At 46.8% G+C, this 27,200-nt stretch overlaps 1 protein-coding gene across 2 annotated transcripts; it reads left to right on the plus strand.

Moving 5' to 3' along the window:
• Positions 1–16,132: 16,132 nt before the first annotated feature.
• ftcd (formimidoyltransferase cyclodeaminase) lies at positions 16,133–25,197 on the plus strand. Of its 2 annotated transcripts, none has more exons than XM_041781561.1 (14): positions 16,133–16,327; positions 16,725–16,908; positions 17,372–17,500; positions 17,625–17,755; positions 17,845–18,024; positions 18,907–19,044; positions 19,379–19,510; positions 19,583–19,644; positions 19,727–19,853; positions 23,635–23,796; positions 23,910–23,953; positions 24,051–24,189; positions 24,272–24,367; positions 24,881–25,197. In XM_041781561.1, the coding sequence occupies exons 1-14, from the start codon at positions 16,274–16,276 to the stop codon at positions 24,962–24,964; spliced, it is 1,662 nt and encodes a 553-aa protein (XP_041637495.1). In that variant the 5' UTR covers positions 16,133–16,273; the 3' UTR covers positions 24,965–25,197. The 2 variants fall into 2 exon arrangements, with proteins under 2 accessions (XP_041637495.1, XP_041637496.1); XM_041781562.1 differs by having other exon boundaries at positions 16,134–16,327; positions 17,667–17,755.
• Positions 25,198–27,200: the final 2,003 nt, after the last annotated feature.

A 27,200-nucleotide genomic window follows, 5' to 3' on the forward strand; every position in this document is an offset into this window, starting at 1 on the left:
AGCAGAATGACACTAAGTCAGAGTAAAGGAGGAGCTGGGATGGAGGAGGGCTACTACAGCAGAGAGCAGACATGACAGCAGAATGACACTAAGTCAGAGTAGAGGAGGAGCTGGGATGGAGGAGGGCTGTTACAGCAGAGAGCAGACATGACAGCAGAATGACACTAAGTCAGAGTAGAGGAGGAGCTGGGATGGAGGAGGGCTGTTACAGCAGAGAGCAGACATGACAGCAGAATGACACTAAGTCAGAGTAAAGGAGGAGCTGGGATGGAGGAGGGCTACTACAGCAGAGAGCAGACATTGACAGCAGAATGACACTAAGTCAGAGTAAAGGAGGAGCTGGGATGGAGGACATTCTTAACCTACAGCAGAGAGCAGACATGACAGCAGAATGACACTAAGTCAGGTGGTCCAGGACCTCTGCTCTGGGGTGGAGGAGTCTGGGGCTGTTATCACCATCAGATGAGCAGACATGACAGCATGAATGACACTAAGTCAGAGTGACTGCTGGAGTGTTGGTCTGTGGGGTGGAGGAGGGCTACTACAGTTGAGAGCAGACATGACAGCAGAAAGACACTAAGTCAGACTAAAGGAAAATCTGTGACAGATTCTTGACTCTGAGAGGTGGAGGATGGGGGCTACTGCCAGCTCTGCTGTAACAGCAGACATGACAGCAGACACTAAGTCAGAGACTAAGGAGCACAATCAGTATTGATCTCTCTAGACAGGAAACACTCTGTTCTTCTTTATCTAGAAAATAAAAGTCCAAACCCCTGATACTGGGCCGTCAGATCTGGTCTAGACTACATGTAGAGGCTCACGGAATAAAATAATGTTACATCATCAGTGTTCTGTCCGTTGATCTTGCTTTAGGATTGGAACAAATAAACAACAAAATACTGTTGATTATTTATTTTATTTTTTAAACAGGAACAGAAAATAAAAGCAGTTTTACTGTTTATTGATTCCCGTTTGAATGATGGCGAGGGCGGTGGTTTTCAGGTTTTGTTCCAGTTGTTTTAAACAGTGGTCGTTGATGTCAGATTTCAGAATAAAAGTCCTTCCTGGCCTTTAAACAGCAGTTGTTGACATCAGATTTCAGAATAAAAGTCTGTTCTGGCCTTTAAACAGCAGTTGTTGACATCAGATTTCAGAATAAAAGTCCTTTCTGGCCTTTCAATAGGGATTGTTGATGTCAGATTTCAGAATAAAAGTCTAGGGCGGTGGTTTTCAGGTTTTGTTCCAGTTGTTTTGAACAGTGGTCGTTGATATCAGATTTCAGAATAAAAGTCCTTTCTGGCCTTTAAACAGCGGTTGTTGATGTCAGATTTCAGAATAAAAGTCCTTTCTGGCCTTTAAACAGCGGTTGTTGATGTCAGATTTCAGAATAAAAGTCCTTTCTGGCCTTTAAATAGGGGTTGTTGATGTCAGATTTCAGAATAAAAGTCCTTTCTGGCCTTTCAACAGGGGTTGTTGATGTCAGATTTCAGAATAAAAGTCCTTTCTGGCCTTTAAATAGGGGTTGTTGATGTCAGATTTCAGAATAAAAGTCCTTTCTGGCCTTTCAACAGGGGTTGTTGATGTAAGAGTCCAGAATAAAAGTCCTTTCTGGCCTTTAAACAGCAGTTGTTGATGTCAGATTTCAGAATAAAAGTCCTTTCTGGCCTTTCAACAGCAGTTGTTGATGTCAGATTCCAGAATAAAAGTCCTTTCTGGCCTTTCAACAGGGGTTGTTGATGTCAGATTTCAGAATAGAAGTCCTTTCTGGCCTTTAAACAGCAGTTGTTGATGTCAGATTCAAGAATAAAAGTCCTTTCTGGCCTTTAAACAGCGGTTGTTGATGTCAGATTTCAGAATAAAAGTCCTTTCTGGCCTTTAAATAGGGGTTGTTGATGTCAGATTTCAGAATAGAAGTCCTTTCTGGCCTTTCAACAGGGGTTGTTGATGTCAGATTTCAGAATAAAAGTCTGTTCTGGCCTTTCAACAGGGGTTGTTGATGTCAGATTTCAGAATAAAAGTCCTTTCTGGCCTTTCAACAGGGGTTGTTGATGTCAGATTTCAGAATAAAAGTCCTTTCTGGCCTTTAAATAGGGGTTGTTCATGTCAGATTTCAGAATAAAAGTCCTTTCTGGCCTTTAAATAGGGGTTGTTGATGTCAGATTTCAGAATAAAAGTCCTTTCTGGCCTTTCAACAGGGGTTGTTGACATCAGATTTCAGAATAAAAGTCCTTTCTGGCCTTTCAACAGGGGTTCTTGATGTCAGATTCCAGAATAAAAGTCCTTTCTGGCCTTTCAACGGGGGTTGTTGATGTCAGATTTCAGAATAAACGTCCTTTCTGGCCTTTAAATAGAGGTTGTTCATGTCAGAGTTCAGAATAAAAGTCCTTTCTGGCCTTTAAATAGAGGTTGTTCATGTCAGATTTCAGAATAAAAGTCCTTTCTGGCCTTTAAATAGGGGTTGTTGATGTCAGATTTCAGAATAAAAGTCCTTTCTGGCCTTTCAACAGGGGTTGTTGACATCAGATTCCAGAATAAAAGTCCTTTCTGGCCTTTCAACGGGGGTTGTTGATGTCAGATTTCAGAATAAACGTCCTTTCTGGCCTTTAAATAGAGGTTGTTCATGTCAGAGTTCAGAATAAAAGTCCTTTCTGGCCTTTAAATAGAGGTTGTTCATGTCAGATTTCAGAATAAAAGTCCTTTCTGGCCTTTAAATAGGGGTTCTTGATGTCAGATTTCAGAATAAAAGTCCTTTCTGGCCTTCAGACATGTGGTATAAATAATATCAGGACAAATAAAACCTCCTCTGTGGCAGAAGCTTAACCATGTTTCCACTTCCTCTAATGACCTTTGACGTCTTAAATGTGGCCCCCAGCGGGGTCCTGCCCCCCAGATTGAGACCCTCTGTGGTGCATTATGGGACTGATGCCCTCTGGGATCAGGCCTGTTGGTTGGTCTCATGTTTCTGTGCAGGTCCAGAACAACGCATTCCCTTCTTGGAGCATTTTTATTTGACAGAAATCAGAAAGAACGGCGAGGAGAGCTGAACCCAGAGTCAATAAAACCTCCTGGATATTTACTGAGCAAACACGGGCCCCCTTAATGAACAAAACAGCCGTAAAGAATCTAACAGGAAATGATGTCACTCATGTAAACGGCGTGTATGTGCAGCTCTTTGATTTGTGGAGTTAGAGATCTATAAACCACGCCATGGCTCAGGAAACTGGATCCTGCTGAGAGGACCACTTATGTAATCGTTCAGTCGCAGCGAGGGCCCGATGGTTCTGTTTAACCTCTTCAACTCAATTATCCCGCAGAAGAAGAAGAAAAGACGGCGAGCTCTGCAGCGGGAGAGGAAGATGGAGGAAAGCCCCCAACACTCCAGGAACAGCCAGGGCCAACGTCTGGATCGGAAAAAGTCTCGGAGAGGGGAAGAACGGGAACATGTGCAGGAAAACAGGCTCTGATCATCAGAGACGCCTCTATGGCAACCAAGGAGAGGGCAACAGAGCAACCAAGGAAAGGGCAACACGGCAACCAAGGAGAGGGCAACACGGCAACCAAGGAGAGGGCAACACAGCAACACAGCAACCAAAGAGAGGGCAACACAGCAACACGGCAACCAAGGAGAGGGCAACACGGCAACCAAGGAGAGGGCAACACAGCAACACAGCAACCAAAGAGAGGGCAACACAGCAACAGGGCAACCAAGGAGAGGGCAACACGGCAACACGGCAACCAAGGAGAGGGCAACACGGCAACCAGATAGAGGGCAACAGAGTGACCAAGGAGAGGGCAACACGGCAACCATGGAGAGGGCAACACGGCAACCAAGGAGAGGGCAACATGGCAACCAAGGAGAGGGCAACACGGCAACCAAGGAGAGGGCAACAGGGCAACCAAGGTGAGGGCAACACGGCAACCAAGGAGAGGGCAACACAGCAACCAAGGAGAGGGCAACACAGCAACACGGCAACCAAGGAGAGGGCAACACGGCAACCAAGGAGAGGGCAACACAGCAACACAGCAACCAAAGAGAGGGCAACACAGCAACAGGGCAACCAAGGAGAGGGCAACACGGCAACACGGCAACCAAGGAGAGGGCAACACGGCAACCAAGTAGAGGGCAACAGAGTGACCAAGGAGAGGGCAACACGGCAACCATGGAGAGGGCAACACGGCAACCAAGGAGAGGGCAACATGGCAACCAAGGAGAGGGCAACACGGCAACCAAGGAGAGGGCAACACGGCAACCAAGGAGAGGGCAATAGAGCAACCAAGGAGAGGGCAACAGGGCAACCAAGGTGAGGGCAACATGGCAACCAAGGAGAGGGCAAAAGAGCAACCAAGGAGAGGGCAAAACGGCAACCAAGGAGAGGGCAACAGAGCGACCAAGGAGAGGGCAACACGGCAACCAAGGAGAGGGCAACACGGCAACAGAGCAACCAAGGAGAGGGCAACAGAGCAACAGGGCAACCAAGGAGAGGGCAACACGGCAACACGGCAACCAAGGAGAGGGCAACACGGCAACACGGCAACCAAGGAGAGGGCAACACGGCAACCAAGTAGAGGGCAACAGAGTGACCAAGGAGAGGGCAACACGGCAACCATGGAGAGGGCAACACGGCAACCAAGGAGAGGGCAACATGGCAACCAAGGAGAGGGCAACACGGCAACCAAGGAGAGGGCAACACGGCAACCAAGGAGAGGGCAATAGAGCAACCAAGGAAAGGGCAACAGGGCAACCAAGGTGAGGGCAACACGGCAACCAAGGAGAGGGCAACACAGCAACCAAGGAGAGGGCAACACAGCAACACGGCAACCAAGGAGAGGGCAACACGGCAACCAAGGAGAGGGCAACACAGCAACACAGCAACCAAAGAGAGGGCAACACAGCAACAGGGCAACCAAGGAGAGGGCAACACGGCAACACGGCAACCAAGGAGAGGGCAACACGGCAACCAAGTAGAGGGCAACAGAGTGACCAAGGAGAGGGCAACACGGCAACCATGGAGAGGGCAACACGGCAACCAAGGAGAGGGCAACACGGCAACACGGCAACCAAGAACAGGGCAACAACGAAACCAAGAAGAGCGCAAAAGAGTCACCACGGAGATGGCAACACGGCAACCATGGAGAGGGCAACACGGCAACCAAGGAGAGGGCAACAGGGCAACCAAGGAGAGGGCAACACGGCAACCAAGGAGAGGGCAACACGGCAACCAAGGAGAGGGCAACACGGCAACCAAGTAGAGGGCAACAGAGTGACCAAGGAGAGGGCAACACGGCAACCATGGAGAGGGCAACACGGCAACCAAGGAGAGGGCAACATGGCAACCAAGGAGAGGGCAACACGGCAACCAAGGAGAGGGCAACACGGCAACCAAGGAGAGGGCAATAGAGCAACCAAGGAGAGGGCAACAGGGCAACCAAGGTGAGGGCAACATGGCAACCAAGGAGAGGGCAAAAGAGCAACCAAGGAGAGGGCAAAACGGCAACCAAGGAGAGGGCAACAGAGCGACCAAGGAGAGGGCAACACGGCAACAGAGCAACCAAGGAGAGGGCAACAGAGCGACCAAGGAGAGGGCAACACAGCAACATGGCAACCAAAGAGAGGGCAACACGGGAACACAGCAACCAAGGAGAGGGCAACACGGCAACAGAGCAACCAAGGAGAGGGTAACCTGGCAACCAAGGAGAGGGCAACACGGCAACACAGCAACAGAGCAACCAAAGAGAGGGCAACACAGCAACAGAGCAACCAAGGAGAGGGCAACACGGCAACACGGCAACCAAGGAGAGGGCAACACTGCAACCAAGGATAGGGCAACACGGCAACAGAGCAACCAAGGAGAGGGCAACACGGCAACCAAGGAGAGGGCAACGCAGCAACATCGCAACCAAGGAGAGGGCAACACAGCAACACAGCAACCAAAGAGAGGGCAACACAGCAACAGAGCAACCAAGGAGAGGGCAACACGGCAACACGGCAACCAAGGAGAGGGGAACACGGCAACCAAGGAGAGGGCAACATGGCAACATGGCAACCAAGGACAGAGCAACACGGCAACCAAGGAGAGGGCAACACGGCAACCAAGGAGAGGGCAACACGGCAACAGAGCAACCAAGGAGAGGGCAAGATGGCAACCAAGGAGAGGGCAACATGGCAACCAAGGAGCGGGCAACACGGCAACGGAGCAACCAAGCAGAGGGTAACATGGCAACCAAGGAGAGGGCAACACAGCAACAGAGCAACAGAGCAACCAAAGAGAGGGCAACACAGCAACAGAGCAACCAAGGAGAGGGCAACACGGCAACCAAGGAGAGGGCAACATGGCAACCAAGGAGCGGGCAACACGGCAATGGAGCAACCAAGTAGAGGGTAACATGGCAACCAAGGAGAGGGCAACACAGCAACAGAGCAACAGAGCAACCAAAGAGAGGGCAACACAGCAACAGAGCAACCAAGGAGAGGGCAACACGGCAACCAAGGAGAGGGCAACATGGCAACATGGCAACCAAGGAGAGGGCAACACAGCAACCAAAGAGAGGGCAACCCGGCATTCAAGGAGAGGGCAACACGGCAACATGGCAACCAAGGAGAGGGCAACACGGCAACCAAGGAGAGGGCAATAGAGCAACCAAGGAAAGGGCAACAGGGCAACCAAGGTGAGGGCAACACGGCAACCAAGGAGAGGGCAACACAGCAACCAAGGAGAGGGCAAAACAGCAACACGGCAACCAAGGAGAGAGCAACACAGCAACCAAGGAGAGGGCAACACGGCAACACGGCAACCAAGGAGAGGGCAACACGGCAACCAAGTAGAGGGCAACAGAGTGACCAAGGAGAGGGCAACACGGCAACCATGGAGAGGGCAACACGGCAACCAAGGAGAGGGCAACACGGCAACCAAGGAGAGGGCAATAGAGCAACCAAGGAGAGGGCAACAGGGCAACCAAGGAGAGGGCAACACGGCAACCAAGGAGAGGGCAACAGAGCAACCAAGGAGAGGGCAAAATGGCAACCAAGGAGAGGGCAACAGAGCGACCAAGGAGAGGGCAACACGGCAACCAAGGAGAGGGCAACACGGCAACAGAGCAACCAAGGAGAGGGCAACAGAGCGACCAAGGAGAGGGCAACACAGCAACATGGCAACCAAAGAGAGGGCAACACGGGAACACGGCAACCAAGGAGAGGGCAACACGGCAACAGAGCAACCAAGGAGAGGGTAACCTGGCAACCAAGGAGAGGGCAACACGGCAACACAGCAACAGAGCAACCAAAGAGAGGGCAACACAGCAACACGGCAACCAAGGAGAGGGCAACACTGCAACCAAGGACAGGGCAACACAGCAACAGAGCAACCAAGGAGAGGGCAACACGGCAACCAAGGAGAGGGCAACGCGGCAACATCGCAACCAAGGAGAGGGCAACACAGCAACACAGCAACCAAAGAGAGGGCAACACAGCAACAGAGCAACCAAGGAGAGTTCAATGGCAACACGGCAACCAAGGAGAGGGGAACACGGCAACCAAGGAGAGGGCAACATGGCAACATGGCAACCAAGGACAGAGCAACACGGCAACCAAGGAGAGGGCAACACGGCAACCAAGGAGAGGGCAACACGGCAACAGAGCAACCAAGGAGAGGGCAACACGGCAACCAAGGAGAGGGCAACATGGCAACCAAGGAGCGGGCAACACGGCAATGGAGCAACCAAGCAGAGGGTAACATGGCAACCAAGGAGAGGGCAACACAGCAAAAGAGCAACAGAGCAACCAAGGAGAGGGCAACATTGCAACATGGCAACCAAGGAGAGGGCAACACAGCAACCAAGAAGAGGGCAACCCGGCATTCAAGGAGAGGGCAACACGGCAACATGGCAACCAAGGAGAGGGCAACACGGCAACCAAGGAGAGGGCAACGCGGCAACATCGCAACCAAGGAGAGGGCAACACAGCAACACAGCAACCAAAGAGAGGGCAACACAGCAACAGAGCAACCAAGGAGAGTTCAATGGCAACACGGCAACCAAGGAGAGGGGAACACGGCAACCAAGGAGAGGGCAACATGGCAACATGGCAACCAAGGACAGAGCAACACGGCAACCAAGGAGAGGGCAACACGGCAACAGAGCAACCAAGGAGAGGGCAACACGGCAACCAAGGAGAGGGCAACATGGCAACCAAGGAGCGGGCAACACGGCAATGGAGCAACCAAGCAGAGGGTAACATGGCAACCAAGGAGAGGGCAACACAGCAACAGAGCAACAGAGCAACCAAAGAGAGGGCAACACAGCAACAGAGCAACCAAGGAGAGGGCAACACGGCAACCAAGGAGAGGGCAACATTGCAACATGGCAACCAAGGAGAGGGCAACACAGCAACCAAGGAGAGGGCAACCCGGCATTCAAGGAGAGGGCAACACGGCAACATGGCAACCAAGGAGAGGGCAACACGGCAACCAAGGAGAGGGCAATAGAGCAACCAAGGAAAGGGCAACAGGGCAACCAAGGAGAGGGCAACACGGCAACCAAGGAGAGGGCAACACAGCAACCAAGGAGAGGGCAACACAGCAACACGGCAACCAAGGAGAGGGCAACACGGCAACCAAGGAGAGGGCAACACAGCAACACAGCAACCAAAGAGAGGGCAACACAGCAACAGGGCAACACGGCAACACGGCAACCAAGGAGAGGGCAACACGGCAACCAAGTAGAGGGCAACAGAGTGACCAAGGAGAGGGCAACACGGCAACCATGGAGAGGGCAACACGGCAACCAAGGAAAGGGCAACACGGCAACCAAGGAGAGGGCAATAGAGCAACCAAGGAGAGGGCAACAGGGCAACCAAGGTGAGGGCAAAAGAGCGACCAAGGAGAGGGCAACACGGCAACCAAGGAGAGGGCAACACGGCAACCATGGAGAGGGCAACACGGCAACCAAGGAGAGGGCAACACGGCAACAGAGCAACCAAGGAGAGGGCAACAGAGCGACCAGGGTGAGGGCAACACAGCAACATGGCAACCAAAGAGAGGGCAACACGGGAACACGGCAACCAAGGAGAGGGCAACACGGCAACAGAGCAACCAAGGAGAGGGTAACCTGGCAACCAAGGAGAGGGCAACACGGCAACACAGCAACAGAGCAACCAAAGAGAGGGCAACACAGCAACAGGGCAACCAAGGAGAGGGCAACACGGCAACATGGCAACCAAGGAGAGGGCAACACTGCAACCAAGGAGAGGGCAACACGGCAACAGAGCAACCAAGGAGAGGGCAACACGGCAACCAAGGAGCGGGCAACACAGCAACACAGCAACCAAAGAGAGGGCAACACAGCAACAGAGCAACCAAGGAGAGCAATGGCAACACTGCAACCATCTAGAGGGGAACACGGCAACCAAGGAGAGGGCAACATGGCAACATGGCAACCAAGGACAGAGCAACACGGCAACCAAGGAGAGGGCAACACGGCAACCAAGGAGAGGGCAACACGGCAACAGAGCAACCAAGGAGAGGGCAACACGGCAACCAAGGAGAGGGCAACATGGCAACCAAGGAGAGGGCAACACGGCAACGGAGCAACCAAGCAGAGGATAACATGGCAACCAAGGAGAGGGCAACACAGCAACACAGCAACAGAGCAACCAAAGAGAGGGCAACACAGCAACACAACAACCAAGGAGAGGGCATCTAAGAAGAGGGCAACAGAGCAACCAAGAAGAGGGCAACACAGCAACACGGCAACAGAGCAACCAAGGAAAGGGCAACATGGCATTCAAGGAGAGGGCAACACAGCAACAGAGCATTCAAGGAGAGGGCAACACGGCAACCAAGGAGAGGGCAACACGGCAACATGGCAACCAAGGAGAGGGCAAAACGGCAACCAAGGAGAGGGCAACACGGCAACACGGCAACAGAGCATTCAAGGAGAGGGCAACATGGCAACACGGCAACCAAGGTGAGGGCAACATGGCAACATGGCAACCAAGCAGAGGGCAACACGGCAACACAGCACCCAAGGTGAGGGCAACTAAGAAGAGGGCAACAGAGCAACCAAGGAGAGGGCAACACAGCAACACGGCAACAGAGCAACCAAGGAGAGGGCAACATGGCAACATGACAACAGGGCCACCAAGGAGAGGGCAACACAGCAACAGGGCCACCAAGGAGAGGGCAACATGGGAACACAGCAACAGAGCGACCAAGGAGAGGGCAACAGGGCAACACAACAACCAAGCAGAGGGCAACAGGGCAACCTGGCAACACACAACATAGTAACACGGCAACAGGGAAACAGGGCAACACAGCAACATGCACTCTGAAAAAGTTGTTCCGTCTTAAAGTTGCATTGTTTTAAGGTTTCAATGTTTAAAAGTTGCATCGCTGTAAAATTGCATTATTGTAAAGTTGCATAGTTGTAAAGTTGTAATTTTGTAAATTTCTTTTGTTGTAAAGATCTGTTGTTGTAAAGTTGCCTTGTTGTAGAGTCGCATCGTTGTAAAGTTGCAATGATGTAAAGTCACAGTTTTGTGTTTTGCAAAACTGGAGGTGTCATATTACAGCTTTTTAGAGGCAAGGATGGAATGTTTTATAGATATTAAAGGATACCTTTGTAAAAGGCAAGGATGGAATAATTAACAGATATAAAATGATACCTTAAAAGCAAGAGTAGAATGTTTTATAGACATTAAAGATGAAATCTTTAGAAGGCAAGGACGGAATGTTTTAACATTAAAAGATGAAATCTTTGAAGGCAAGGATGAAATGTTTTCTAGACATTAAAGGATAATATCAGAAAAGGCAAGGATGGAATGTTTAACAAACATGAAAGGATGACATCTTTAAAGGCAAGGATGGAATGTTGGTGAAGCTGGGGATGATGATGGCTTTTTTCCTACTTTTGCCAGATAGAAGGCGGTAGTTGCCAATGTTTGTAAAAGTAGCTGCCAACCAATGACAGTCAACATAAGGCCGAGATAGCTCCGCCTCTTTGTCTCCAGGTTTGTGCCTCTGTAGTTTTGTCTGATGCAGCAGTGACCTCAGTCGGCCAATCAGGCATCTCTGTTCTCCCTCTCTCTCTGGCAGCTTATCAAGGTGATTAACCCACCTGTGTCCAATTACCAATCAGGGCTGAGAGCAGCAGAAAAGAGAGGCATGCTGGGAAATGCTTATTCCATGTGTTCCTCCAGCAGCTGTAACCAGGTCCTGCCTCACCTGTCCTGGGGCAAAGAGGCTACAAAGACGAGGTCAGAAGCACCGCGGTGTCTCTGAGGTGTCTGTTTACTGCTCTCTGATTGGATGTTCAGGAGGACAGATGAGTCTCTGTCAGCTCTGAGGTGTGGTCAGCTGTCATTGTAGGTCAGAGAGTCTCTAATGGTGTTAAAATGCTTCATTAGACCATGCTGATCTGGATTTCAGACCCTGACCCCTCCTCGCCGTGCGTCCTCCATCTGGTCATCATCATCATATCTGTGTTTGATCCAAACGCCGGCTCATCGCCACTACACAGGAAGTTAGGGCTCCTCTGAGGTTAACTCGTTAATAGTTTTCACAGCCACTCATTGACTCGCTGTCGGACCTGAACCAAGTTTGAAGGAAAAATGTTCATCGTCCTGGCCTGATAAACTCTCTGTGTCTCTGTGCCAAGTCTTCATCAGGTCATCGAGTCATGGTTTTATAAACCTGCTGATGAGTCTAGTTAATCTGACTCGTTCTTTCTGGAGGCTTTGACTTTAGACCAGTCTGGCTGTTCTGAAGACTCGTTTCAATGGTGTAACAAAGTTCTATTCCAGATTTTTGATTCCTTTTCAAACAGGGAAGATTCTAGAAGAGTCTCTAAACACTGACATGTTCCGTGAAGGGGCCCACTTTCAGGACCTGATATGTAAACGTTGTCAGGTATTCATGGCATCATGGACATATCTCAGATAAATTCTTTAATACACTTTAATGGATGACATCATCTTCAAAGGCAAGGATGGAATGTTTTAGAACCTTTAATGGATGACATCATCTTCAAAGGCAAGTATGGAATGTTTAAGAACCTTTGATGGATGACATCATCTTCAAAGGCAAGGATGCAATGTTTAAGAACCTTTGATGGATGACATCATCTTCAAAGACAAGGATGGAATGTTTTAGAACCTTGAATGGATGACATCATCTTCAAAGCCAACGATGGAATTTGTAAGAACCTTAAAGGGATGACATCATCTTCAAAGGCAAGTATAAAATGTTTTAGTACCTTAAATGGATGACATCATCTTCAAAGCCAAAGATAGAATGTTTTAGAACCTTTAATGGATGACATCTTCTTCAAAGCCAAGGATGGAATGTTTTTGAACCTTTAATGGATGACATCATCTTCAAAGCCAAAGACAGAATGTTTTAGAACCTTTAATGGATGACATCTTCTTCAAAGCCAAGGATGGAATGTTTTAGAACCTTTAATGGATGACATCATCTTCAAAGCCAAAGACAGAATGTTTAAGAACCTTAAATGGATGACATCTTCAAAGGGGAAGGATGGAAGGTTTAAGAACCTTGAATGGATGACAACATCTTCAAAGGCGGGGATGAAATATTTTAGAACCTTTGATGAATGACATCATCTCCAAAGGCAAGGATAGAGTGTTTCATAACCTTTAGTGGATGACATCATCTTCAAGGCCAAAGATAGAATACTTTAGAACCCTAAATAGATGACATCATACTCAAAGCCAAGGATGGAATGTTTTAGTACCTTAAATGGATGACATCTTCTTCAAAGCCAAAAAAAGAATGTTTTTGGAACCTTAAATGGATGACATCTTCTTCAAAGCCAAAAACAGAATGTTTTTGGAACCTTAAATGGATGACATCTTCTTCAAAGCCAAGGATGGAATGTTTAAGAACCTTAAATGGATGACATCTTCAAAGGGGAAGGATGGAAGGTTTAAGAACCTTGAATGGATGACAACATCTTCAAAGGCGGGGATGAAATATTTTAGAACCTTTGATGAATGACATCATCTCCAAAGGCAAGGATAGAGTGTTTCATAACCTTTAGTGGATGACATCATCTTCAAGGCCATCGATAAAATACTTTAGAATCTTGAATGGAGGACAACTTCAAAGCCAAGGATGGAATGTTTTTGTTTGTTTATGATCCTGAATGGAGGACATCTTCTTTAAAGGCAAGGATGGAATATTTTTGTTTGTTTATGATCATGAATGGAGGACATCTTCTTCAAAGGCAAGGATGGAATGTTTTAGAACCTTTAACAGATGACATCATCAAAGGCAGAGGATGGAATGTTAGTGAAGCTTTAGATTTTGGGAGCTTTTTCCCTCTGTTTTGCCAAGCAGTAGATTGTCGTTGGCAACCATATCCCCCCACCTTTGAAAAGTTGCAAACAAAGGTCCGTCAACCTGAGGTAAGGATTGTTGGTTTCTCTGTGTTCTATTAATGAAAACATACAAACATCTTTGCCAGATGGATCCTCAGACCTGAATCTGGACTATCTGTTGACATTGGAGGTTAACTGCTTGATTTATGGCCCCCAGTCTGACACGGGCCCCGGCCCCCACCGTCTATGGTTACACCTCTGGTTTGTTCCTTCTCTGGCCTCGTTACAGGACTCGGCCTCGAGTCAGATAAATAAAAAGTGGAGTCGTTGACAGTCTTTCAGGTCAGAGGATTTAGACGTTAAATCAGAGCTGAACGATGGCGGTGGGTTCCATGTTTGTCCTCCTCTGAGAGATTCATCAGCATGAGGAAGAAGAGCTGGCTCTGGGATTCCCTCCATTAATGGATGTCAGCCTGGAGGGAGATGACGGGAGACAACGGGAGGAAACGGGGGGACAGGAGGGAGGACAGAGGGGAGGACAGGGGATTTAGGGGGAGGATAAGGCAAGGATAAAGGGTGAAGGATTCTGGCAGGTAGTCTGGGGAAGCCCCGGTGTTTTCTGAGGAGAGGATCTTTGAGATTGATGATCCTCTTGGTGATGAATCCTGAATCTGTTTCTTAGATTGTATCTCTCGTCATCAGGGCCAAATGTTGGGCTGGTTCTTCTTCTGTGGTGGATAGCTGGAGGACTGAATTCTTTGAAGCTGACCTTGGATCACCTCCCTCCTTCCTCCCCCCGTCCTTTGAGGTCCATGTTTGGCTCTGCGCCGTCACACCTGGCTCTGATAAATCCGTTTTCCTGCTGAGGTGAAGAAAAGAGGCCGAGCTCTGGAGCAGATTTCTCAGAAAACATTTTCAGTTTCAGACTGTCGATATCTCCGTTAGAGAACGTTCTTTATGAGGCTCTGAAATCCACATTTACATGGTTTCAGATCCTCTCTGAGACCGCCTGAGCACTTTTATCTTCAACCTTCAAATCAAGAACCACAACTGTGAAAACCACTTCCTGTTAGAAAGGTGACCGTATAAGGGCAACAACAATATGTGAAGGCAAGAATGGAACATTTGTAGATATAAAACAACAACATCACCACTAAAGGCAAGGATTGAATGTTTGTAGATATAAAACAACAACATCACCACTTTAGGCAAGGATGGAATGTTTGTAGACATAAAACAACAACATCACCACTAAAGGCAAGGATGGAATGTTTCACATGCATTAATGGGTGATGTACTCTTCAAAGGCAGACGATGTGTGGACCAATCAGAGAGGATGTTTGGACCAATCAGAGAGGATGTTTGGACCAATCAGAGAGGATGTTTGGACCAATCAGACAGGATGTTTGGACCAATCAGAGAGGATGTGTGGACCAATCAGACAGGATGTGTGGACCAATCAGAGAGGATGTGTGGACCAATCAGAGAGGATGTTTGGACCAATCAGAGAGGATGTTTGGACCAATCAGACAGGATGTTTGGACCAATCAGAGAGGATGTGTGGACCAATCAGAGAGGATGTTTGGACCAATCAGAGAGGATGTGTGGACCAATCAGAGGATTGATGTGTGTCTAATCAGACTCAGAGATGGGGGTGAGTCTGAGAACACATGGAGAGGATGAGAGAGTTAGAGGTAGTTATGTCAGTGACGGCAGCAGAAACAGAGCTTCAGTGAACAGATGGATGTCACATTGGTTTATTCTACACAGAGCTGCTCTCTCTCTTTCTCGCATGGAAAATCAATCATTTGATATAAAGGAGACTTTTAGATCAAATTGGCCGTTCACTTTAAAGCAGAAACTCTGAGTCTAACGTCATTATGTAAATAATAAATGGAGATATCAGACTAATGAGGGAATTTAATCAACAACACCTTTAGAATCCATGAGGAGAAAATTAAATACGATAAAAAATGAGTTAAATAAATATTTTAAAGTAATTTAAACTGCAGTGATTGAACATGTTTGTCTGATTTTTCATTAAAATAAATCTGAATGATGATGGAGGTAAAGGATGAGCTCTGCTGCCACCTGCTGGACAGAACGTCTCACTACAGCTACAACACTGATCTGTTAGTCCAGATCCTCCAGGCTGACCCCAGTGCATGCTGGGAGACGTAGTCATGACTGAATCAGAACTAATAAAGAATCCTCCCACTGACCATAAATGCATTTGTGATGAAGTGAGTCTAAATTGCCCGTAGGTGTGAGTGTCAGGTGTTTCATAGAGTCCAGAATCAGAGGTATTGATTATTGATTATTGATTATTGATCGTCAGATTTGATCATAGAGGGTTTGAATGTGCTGGGCTGAATATCTAATGAGGAGGAGGCGGAGTCATGGTGTCTGCCCTTATCCAATCAGCTGTCAGATCACTGATTAACCCTTCAGTGTCCACTCTTCATCTTCACTGTTTAACTCTGTCAGACAGAGCGGCTCTGCTGCTGTGATTGATCACTGATTGACTGATCAATCACACCCTCTAAAGAGACAGACAGCATTTACCAGAAAAGCTGGGACAGAAAGAGCGGCAGAATGTTTGAAATCAGTAAAGGATCTAAACGTCAGACCTCATTCATAACCTCAGGGGCATTCCTCAGCCTCTAGGACTGATCCTGGACTCTGATTGGTCCAGCTGAGGAGGGTCTCTGACTTTCTCTGTTCAAACAGACAGAGGAGTTTAGACCCTGACCTTTGACCCCTCCAAAAACTGTTTTCTCTGAGGATCAATGCAGACAAACGGAGGCAGTAATGATTGTCACAGCGTCGGTTTAATCATTCACCTCACGCAGCGCTCTTCAGCCCGGCTCAGACCGTGTCTGGGTCTTTGTGTCTCTGGTCTCTGGGTCTCTGAAGGCTCCTGTCGCTGTTCGGACCGCCGTCATGTCTCAGCTGGTCGAGTGCGTCCCAAACTTCTCCGAGGGGAGAAACCAGCAGGTCAGAGGTTTCTCCTGGGTCCAGGTTTTTTCTGGGTCCAGGTTTTTCTGGGTTAGGGTTTAAAGGACTAACAGGCTGCTTTGTTCTAGACTTCTCTGCCCTCCTCTAACTAACTCTCCCGCTGTAGATCAGTGGTTCTCAAGCTGTGGATCTAGACCCATCAGGGTCCTGGGGCTCCTTCATGAGGGCCTAGACTACACCCACATGTTTTTCTGTGTTAATGGCGACGTCTCAGTCTTTATTTACAGGTTTAGACCCGGTCTCTGCTTCTCTGTGGGTACCAGCGCTGCTTTAAGCTAGCTCTCCCAGAATCCACTAAAATGTCTGAGTCCGACGGCGCCCTCCTGTGTTTCCTGTGTTTCCTGTGTTTACCGTTTTCCCCGTTTTTGTGACTCAGGTGATCGATGCGATCTCCACGGCGATCTCTGAGACGCCGGGCTGCAGCCTGCTGGACGTGGACCCCGGGTCCTCCACCAACCGCACCGTCTACACCTTCGTGGGCTCTCCTGACGCCGTGGTGCAGGGGGCGCTGAACGCCGCCCGCCGCGCCTTCAGCCTCATCGACATGAGCAAACACTCAGGTGAGCAGCAGCCTACGCCATGAAACAGGAAGTTAAACAGCAGGGGCAGCAGAGGCTCATCAGTTAGAGATTTACCCACTACTAAACATCTGTAACCATGGCAACTAAGATCAGCTGATTTACCTAAACAAAGAGGAAACCTGACTCCGTCCTTCCTCAACGGCTCCGCCCACTTCTTGCCACTAAAGTTGGCAATGCTTCTGTACAGTTTCCCTGAGACTGAATGTCCACATCTGATCTGATATTGCGAGTCTACGTTGCCAACATTTGCGAGGAGGTGGGACCAGACAGCAACTTTACCAAATGTTGCCAACATTATTGTCCAATGAAACGTTGCGCAGGAGCCAGTCTTTATTGTTGGTAGTGAACTCTATCATTAGCCAATCAGGTACTGTCAAGGACTCCTGTTTGTTACCATGGTAACAGTTTGACTTGGTATCATGACGCCCTGTAACCTGTCCAGGTGAGCATCCTCGGACCGGAGCCCTGGACGTCTGCCCCTTCATCCCGGTCCAGGACGTCTCCATGGACGACTGCGTCCGCTGTGCCAACGAGTTCGGACAGAAGCTCGCCGAGATGCTGCACGTGCCCGGTGAGAGCCACGATACGCCAGAGATAAACACATACGTTAAAAAATGATTAAAATACCAACAATAATAATGACAGTAATTAAAAACAATAATAATAATAGTAAAATAATAAATATTTAAATAAAGTCTCCGTGGTCATCAGTGGTTCTAAGTCTGTGTGGTCCTCAGTCTACCTGTATGGACTAGCGGCTCTCAGAGAGTCCAGGCGGAGTCTACCTGCAGTCAGAGCTGGAGAGTATGAAGCTCTACCTGACAAGGTGAGGCTACAGTACTGTCCCAGAGCATTGTGGGAAATTTAGGACAGCTGGTCTTAGAGATATGTCACAATGGTTTTTTTCTCCTCCAGCTCAGGCAAGCTGATTGGTCCCCTGACTTTGGCCCCGCCCAGTTTGTACCATCATGGGGTGCCACAGTAACGGGGGCTCGTAAGTTCCTGATCGCCTACAACGTGAATCTGATCAGCACCAAGGAGCAGGCACACCGCATCGCTCTGAACATCAGAGAGCAGGGGCGGAGCAAAGACCAGGTAACACACAGACCTGAGGGGGCGGAGCAAAGACCAGGTAACAAACAGACCTGAGGGGTAGGAGCAAAGACCAGTTAACACACAGACCTGAGGGGGCGGAGCGAAGACCAGGTAACACACAGACCTGAGGGGGCGGAGCAAAGACCAGGTAACACACAGACCTGAGGGGGCGGGGCAAAGACCAGGTAACACACAGACCTGAGGGGTAGGAGCAAAGACCAGGTAACACACAGACCTGAGGGGGCGGGGCAAAGACCAGGTAACACACAGACCTGAAGGGGTGGGGCAAAGACCAGGTAACACAAAGACCTGAGGGGGCGGAGCGAAGACCAGGTAACACACAGACTTTAGGGGTGGAGCAAAGACCAGGTAACACACAGACCTGAGGGGGCGGGGCAAAGACCAGGTAACACACAGACCTGAGGGGGCGGGGCAAAGACCAGGTAACACACAGACCTGAAGGGGTGGGGCAAAGACCAGGTAACACAAAGACCTGAGGGGGCGGAGCGAAGACCAGGTAACACACAGACCTTAGGGGTGGAGCAAAGACCAGGTAACACACAGACCTGAGGGGGCGGGGCAAAGACCAGGTAACACACAGACCTTAGGGGTGGGGTAAAGACCAGGTAACACACGGACCTGAGGGGGTGGGGTAAAGACCAGGTAACACAGAGACCAGCAGAGGCAGAGCAAGGATATATAGTGTATTTATGCATATTTTTTGTGTATTTATGTCTATATTTTTGTGTACTTATATTTTTTGTGTATTTATATATATATTTTGTGCATTTATGTATATTTTTGTGTATTTTTGTGGGTTTTGTATTTTGTATTTTGTATCTGTATTTGTATTTATGTCTCTGTTTTCTTTATTGTGTGTAGCCCGGTCGGCTGCAGCAGGTCCAGGCGATGGGTTGGTACCTGGACGAGTCAAACATTGCTCAGGTGTCCACCAACATCCTGGACCACGAACTGACGCCGCTTCACCGAGTCTACCAGGAAGTGTGCCGGGACGCCAAGGTCAGAAACGCTGCGGTGTTACTATGGCAACCTTAATAGAAGCAAAGATGGTCAAAGTAGTGAACAAATACAAGCAACTATTGCACAATGCAGCAGTTGGCAACAATTGGGAAAGTGATTGGAGCTGATGAGCAGCAACCACGTTCATAAATGTTGCCAATGTTTTTGTGCAACTAAAGCACTGCTCCCTCTCTTTTTAACTTTTCACGTTTCTTTACGTCATCAGCTCTTTATGTCAACTATCAAACTCATCTACAACCAAACTGTCTTTCTATGTGTTTTTTTGTGTTTACGTGACGTTTGCGTGACCTTTGCGTGACCTTTGCGTGTTCAGGAGCTGAAGTTGCCCGTGGTTGGCTCTCAGATTGTGGGTCTGATCCCGCTGAAGGCTGTTCTGGATGCTGCAGACGACTTCATCACCACAGAGAAGCTCTTCATCGTGGAGGAGGAGCACAAAGTCCGACTGGTGAGAGCGGGCTTATTAAACACCATCTTTGTTACCATGGCAACGAGCTGAAGTAAACATGTGTGTTTCCAGGTGATCAGTAAGCTGGGTCTGGACTCTCTGGGTCCGTTCAACCCCAAGGAGAGAATCATCGAGTAAGTCTGAGACCGCTGTCAGTCTTTCCTCAGAGACGGGTCCAGACGTCACTAATCACTCGTCTGTCTGTTACCTGTCCAGGTACATGGTGAGCTCAGGGGAGGACGGACGCCTCGTCTCTCTGTCTCTGCAGCAGTTTGTTCGGAGCGTTGGAGCCAGGACGGCGGCCCCTGGTGGAGGATCGGTTTCTGCAGCCGTGGCTGCTCTGGTACGATTCACAAACATTCACATCATTGAAGATGGTTTCCTAAACTCCTCAACAGCTCCACACATGGTCACAGATGTTCTCAACACTGCTGTGCAATTTACAACGCTACCAGCTTCACCAACATTCCATCCTCTACCTGTGATGATGTCATCAGAGATTACTAAACATTCCATCCCCTTGCCTTTGAAGATGATGTCATCAGAGATTACTAAACATTCCATCCCCTTGCCTTTGAAGATGATGTCATCAGAGATTACTAAACATTCCATCCCCTTGCCTTTGAAGATGATGTCATCAGAGATTACTAATCATTCTCTCCTTGCCTTTGAAGACGATGTCATCAGAGATTACTAAACATTCTCTCCTTGCCTTTGAAGATGATGTCATCAGAGATTACTAAACATTCTCTCCTTGCCTTTGAAGATGATGTCATCAGAGATTACTAAACATTCTCTCCTTGCCTTTAAAGATGATGTCATCAGAGATTACTAATCATTCTCTCCTTGCCTTTGAAGATGATGTCATCAGAGATTACTAAACATTCTCTCCTTGCCTTTGAAGATGATGTCATCAGAGATTACTAAACATTCTCTCCTTGCCTTTGAAGATGATGTCATCAGAGAATACTAAACATTCCATCCCCTTGCCTTTGAAGATGATGTCATCAGAGATTACTAAACATTCAATCCTTGCCTTTGAAGATGATGTCATCAGAGATTACTAAACATTCCATCCTTGCCTTTGAAGATGATGTCATCAGAGATTACTAAACAATCAATCCTTGCCTTTGGAGATGATGTCATCAGAGATTACTAAACATTCTCTCCTTGCCTTTGAAGATGATGTCATCAGAGATTATTAAACATTCTCTCCTTGCCTTTGAAGATGTCATCAAAGATGACTAAACATTCCATCCTTGGCTCTGAAGATGATGTCATCAGAGATTACTAAACATTCCATCCTTGCCTTTGAAGATGATGTCATCAGAGATTACTCAACATTCCATCCTTGCCTCTGAAGATGATGTCTTCAGAGATTATTAAACATTCCATCCTTGCCTTTGAAGATGATGTCATTAGAGATTACTAAACAATCAATCCTTGCCTTTGGAGATGATGTCATCAGAGAATACTAAACATTCCATCCCCTTGCCTTTGAAGATGATGTCATCAGAGATTACTAAACATTCAATCCTTGCCTTTGAAGATGATGTCATCAGAGATTACTAAACATTCCATCCTTGCCTTTGAAGATGATGTCATCAGAGAGTACTAAACATTCTCTCCTTGCCTTTGAAGATGATGTCATCAGAGATTATTAAACATTCTCTCCTTGCATTTGAAGATGTCATCAGAGATTACACGAAATTCCATCCTTGCCTTTGAAGATGATGTCATCAGAGTTAACTCAACAATCCATCCTTGCCTCTGAAGATGATGTCTTCAGAGATTATTAAACATTCCATCCTTGCCTTTGAAGATGATGTCATCAGAGATTACTAAACATTCAATCTTTGCCTTTGAAGATGATGTCATCAGAGATTACTAAACATTCCATCCTTGCCTTTGAAGATGATGTCATCAGAGATTACTTAACAATCAATCCTTGCCTTTGGAGATGATGTCATCAGAGATAACTAAACATTCTCTCCTTGCCTTTGAAGATGATGTCATTAGAGATTACTAAACATTCCATCCTTGCCTTTGAAGATGATGTCATCAGAGATTAATTAACAATCAATCCTTGCCTTTGGAGATGATGTCATCAGAGATCATTAAACATTCTCTCCTTGCCTTTGAAGATGTCATCAAAGATTACACAACATTCCATCCTTGGCTCTGAAGATGATGTCATCAGAGATTACTAAACATTCCATCCTTGCCTTTGAAGATGATGTCATCAGAGATTACTAAACATTCTCTCCTTGCCTTTGAAGATGATGTCATCAGAGATTATTAAACATTCTCTCCTTGCCTTTGAAGATGTCATCAGAGATTACACAAAATTCCATCCTTGCCTTTGAAGATGATGTCATCAGAGATTACTCAACATTCCATCCTTGCCTCTGAAGATGATGTCTTCAGAGATTATTAAACATTCCATCCTTGCCTTTGAAGATGATGTCATCAGAGATTATTAAACATTCTCTCCCTGCCTTTGAAGATGATGTCATCAGAGATTACTAAACATTCCATCCCCTGGCCTTTGAAGATGATGTCATCAGAGATTACTAAACATTCTCTCCTTTCCTTTGAAGGTGATGTCATCAGAGATTACTAATCATTCTCTCCTTCCCTTTAAAGATGATGTCATCAGAGATTACTAATCATTTTCTCCTTGCCTTTGAAGATGATGTCATCAGAGATTACTAAACATTCAATCCTTGCCTTTGAAGATGATGTCATCAGAGATTACTAAACATTCTCTTCTTGCTTTTGAAGATGATGTCATCAGAGATTACTAAACATTCTCTCCTTGCCTTTGAAGATGATGTCATCAGAGATTACTAAACATTCCATCCTTGCCTTTGAAGATGATGTCATCAGAGATTACTAAACATTCTCTCCTTGCCTTTGAAGATGATGTCATCAGAGATGACTAAACATTCCATCCTTGCCTTTGAAGATGATGTCATCAGAGATTACTAAACATTCCATCCTTGCCTCTGAAGATGATGTCATCAGAGATAACTAAACATTCTCTCCTTGCCTTTGAAGATGATGTCATTAGAGATTACTAAACATTCCATCCTTGCCTTTAAAGATGGTGTCATCAGAGATTACTAAACATTCCATCCTTGCCTTCGAAGATGATGTCTTCAGAGATTACTAAACATTCTCTCCTTGCCTTTGAGGATTATGCCATAAGAGATTTCTAAACATTCCATCCTTGCCTTTGATGATGATGTCATTAGAGATTACTAAACATTCCACCCTCGCCTTTAAAGATGGTGTCATCAAAGATTACTAAACATTTCATCCTTGCCTTTGAAGATGTCATCAGAGATTATCAAACATTCTCTCCTTGCCTTTGAAGATGATGTCATTGGAGATTACTAAACATTCTCTCCTTGCCTTTGAAGATGATGTCATCAGAGATTATTAAACATTCTCTCCTTGCCTTTGAAGATGATGTCATCAGAGATTACTAAACATTCTCTCCTTGCCTTTGAAGATGATGTCATCAGAGATTACTAAACATTCTCTCCTTGCCTTTGAAGATGATGTCATCAGAGATTATTAAACATTCTCTCTTTGCCTTTGGAGATGATGTCATCAGAGATAATTAAACATTCCATCCCCTTGCCTTTGAAGATGATGTCATCAGAGATTACTAAACATTCTCTCCTTGCCTTTGAAGATGATTTCATCAGAGATGACTAAACATTCTTTCCTTGCCTTTGAAAATGATGTCATCAGAGATTACTAAACATTCCATCCTTGCCTCTGAAGATGATGTCATCAGAGATAACTAAGCTTTCCATCCTTGCCTTTGAAGATGATGTCATCAGAGATCATTAAACATTCTCTCCTTGCCTTTGAAGATGATGTCATCAGAGATTACTAAACATTCTCTCCTTGCCTTTGAAGATGATGTCATCAGAGATTACTAAACATTCAATCCTTGCCTTTGGAGATGATGTCATTAGAGATTACTAAACATTCAATCCTTGCCTTTGGAGATGATGTCATCAGAGATCATTAAACATTCCCTCCTTGCTTTTTTGTTGGTGTGTACCTCTGTGGTCAAACAGTCAGCCTGTGTGTGTTCTATCCTGTAGGGAGCGGCTCTGGGTGCCATGGTGGGTCAGATGACATATGGGAAACGTCAGTTCGAGAACCTGGACAGCGTGATGAGGCGGCTGATTCCTCCGTTTCATGAAGCGATGAACGAGCTGCTGCTGATGGTGGACGCTGACTCGACCGCCTTCAACAGCTACATGGTGAGCAGGATGCTGGGACAGATGTCGCCATGTTTATGGCGTCATATAAGCATGTCGACCTTAGATATTGTCCGGGTGAGTTGTGGTGAATCACAGCTTTTGTTGTGTTTCAGGCGGCGCTGAAGATGCCGAAGAGCACGGCCGAGGACGTCAGGAAGTGAGTGTTTGAGTTAAACAGATGTTCAAAATGATTGGTGCAGATGTGACAGGTATGCCTGCTGTTCCTGACCTCTGACCTTTGATCCATACCTGAGGCGGGAGACAGCCATGCAGGATGGTCTGAAGCGAGCAGTGGGCGTTCCTCTGGCATTGGCTGAGCGTGTCAGCGTCCTGTGGCCGTCTCTGAAGGAAATGGTTGTTCATGGAAACATTGCCTGCAAGTCGGATGCTCAGGTGAAGCAGACGCCATCTTTATTTGTTTTTATCTGAGCTTCTTTTCTTTTTCTATCAGATGACCATGTCTTTCTTCTTTTAGGTGGCTGCTAAAGCTCTGGAGACGGCGGTCTTTGGGGCATACTACAACGTCACCATCAACCTGAAAGACATCACAGATGAAGACTTCAAGATGGCGGTACGCTCCTCCTGATCTTTACACCCTGTCTGTGGTCATTTAAACATACTGCCTCCTGTTTGGTGGCAATTAAATCTGCTAGCTTCTCTGTTATCATTCAAAAATGTAACTTCCTGTCTGTTAGCTTTAATGTGCAACTTCCCTTCTGTTAGTTCAAATTTGTAAGTTCCTGAATGTTGGCAGTGAAATTCTGCTTCTTGTCTTTTGGCATCAAACCTGCTACTTCTTGTCTGTGGTCACTTAAGCCTACTGCTTCTTGTCTGTTGGTGATTAAATGTGCATGTCTTCCTCCCTGTTAGCATTCAAAAGTTCAACTTCCTGTCAGTTTAAATGTCCACCTTCTGTACATCCAGGTTTAAAAGTGTAACTTCCTGTCTGTTAGTTCAAATGTGCTGCTTCCAGTCTGTTGTCGATAAATGTGCACCTTCCTGTTAGTTGGCATTTAAAGTACTGCCTTCTGTCTGTCCTGTGTTTAGTCATGTTACTTCATGTTTTATTTGTTTTTGGCCTCAGATGCTGAAGAGAGCAGCCGCGTTGCTGCAGGAAGCGAAAGAGAGCGCCGCTGCCGTCCTCCTTGCTGCAGATGACAGGAAGTAAAGCTACCCTCACCAAAGACCTTGGAGTGAGCTGCTCTGTGATTGGATAATCCTAAAAGCAGTGCATTCTGGGAGTTGTAGTTGTTTGAATAGAATCAGTATTTTCATCATGAATGATCATCACGAGTATAAACAGACTGGTTTTAATTCAAAGTGATTTAGAGTGACCTGAGTCAGGACATGGTCACCATGGCGACAGAATAAATAAATAAATAAATAGATAAATAAATAGAACTAATTGTTTGTCTGGTTATTCTGTGGGTAATTTATTCACTCAAACTGTTTTAAAGTCTGGACTCCTGAAGAAGAATTTAAATAGATCTATCTCCTGATTGGCTAATGCCTTGGCGAGGTTTCTGATTGGCTGACAGTGACAGTAGGGTAGGGGTTTGAGAAGAAGAGCAACCTTTGACCTCTAAGTCCACAGTGGTATCCCAGATGGCCTGGTTCCCCTCTCATAGTCCTGACCATGTCACCACAGTCGGTCTGGAGCTCTGACCTGATTGGATGATATTTTGAGCATGTGATAAATCCTCTGATGATTATTGGTTCAGTCATAAAATTTAAACATGAACCAGGAGCACGCTGGACTACACAACCCACAATGCATGGCAGCCCTGAGCAGAAGAGGAGAATAATCTTTGAGGATTAACAACCAATTAACAATGACCAGATTAACAAGGTTCAATCAAAGATGGCCGACACGATCAGGTAAGACTGGGGTCGTTAGTCCACATCCAGGCTGAGATTAACACCGGCAGAGTCCTGGACCAGGACCTGACCTTTAACCCCTCCATTTAGAGTTGGCAGAAGAGGAGAATAATCTTTGAGGATTAACAACCAATTAACAATGACCAGATTAACAAGGTCCAATCAAAGATGGCCGACACGATCAGGTAAGACTGGGGTCGTTAGTCCCCATCCAGGCTGAGATTAACACCGGCAGAGTCCTGGACCTGACCTTTAACCCCTCCATTTACAGTTGGCCCCCGTAAACAGAGTCACTGGTGTAGTGGTGAAATCTGCTACCATGAAATATGATGACCCCTCTACTTTTTGATTCATGGTCAGGGGTAGACGGCCTTTATGGAGACAGACGATAACAGCGGACTGCAGAGATGTGAATGATCTACAGGACCAGGATGATGAAACCTGATTCAGTGATTGGATGATTACTGATCAGATCTGTGGAGCAAAGAGCAGAGTCAGACTGGACCAGTACAGATCCTGTTCCTGCTCAGGTCAATCATCCTACGGTAGAAAGTATGACGACCCCTCCCATTCAGTTTCACCTCTGCCTGATTCCCTCCATGCGCTGTTCTCAGCCATGTTTTCCTCTGTCAGGTGTTTGGAGTTGGCATTAGGGGGTGGGGCTGTGAGGAGTCGTCAGGTAATTGCTGCTCACCTGAGCAGGGCCTTCAGTCAGGTAGATCAGCCAGCTGGGCCTGCTGCCGACATCTCATGACAATCACACCATACATTCCCTCATCCATACATTCCAGACATGACTGATAGCTCCCATTTACGTAGCACATTCCTTATTTGATCAGTTTTATCATGTTTTACTGACAAATATACATTTGTTATTCCTTTAAACTATGTGTCTGTTCTCTCTATGAGACTTCCCTGAGCCCGGTTATAACAAAAGGGCCTCCTGAAGATGGATGAGTGGGTCAGCACACCATCTGGAGACCAGGAGCATGGATCTAACCCTGAAAGACCACCGTCAGGTAGAAGCTCACCTGGATGACTGAGACTGAGTGAATGTGGGAATAAAATCACAGAAGAAATTTGATCTCAGGATTCGGACATTGATCTCTAAATTCTGACTTTGATCCTTTAATTCCAGCTTTGATCTCAGAATTCTGACTTTGATCCTTTAATTCCAGCTTTGATCTCAGAATTCCGACTTTGATCCTTTAATTCCAGCTTTGATCTCAGAATTCCGACTTTGATCCTTTAATTCCAGCTTTGATCTCAGAATTCTGACTTTGATCCTTTAATTCCAGCTTTGATCTCAGAATTCTGACTTTGATCCCTTAATTCCAGCTTTGATCTCATAATTCTGACTTTGATCCTTTAATTCCAGCTCTGATCTCAGAATTCTGACTTTTATCTCAGAATTCCGACTTTGATCTCATAATTCTGACTTTGATCCTTTAATTCTGACTTTAATCTCAGAATTCCGACTTTGATCTCATAATTCTGACTTTGATCCTTTAACTCTGACTTTGATC

Source organism: Cheilinus undulatus, linkage group 24 (genome assembly GCF_018320785.1).
Source record: "Cheilinus undulatus linkage group 24, ASM1832078v1, whole genome shotgun sequence".
Lineage (NCBI taxonomy): Eukaryota > Metazoa > Chordata > Actinopteri > Labriformes > Labridae > Cheilinus > Cheilinus undulatus.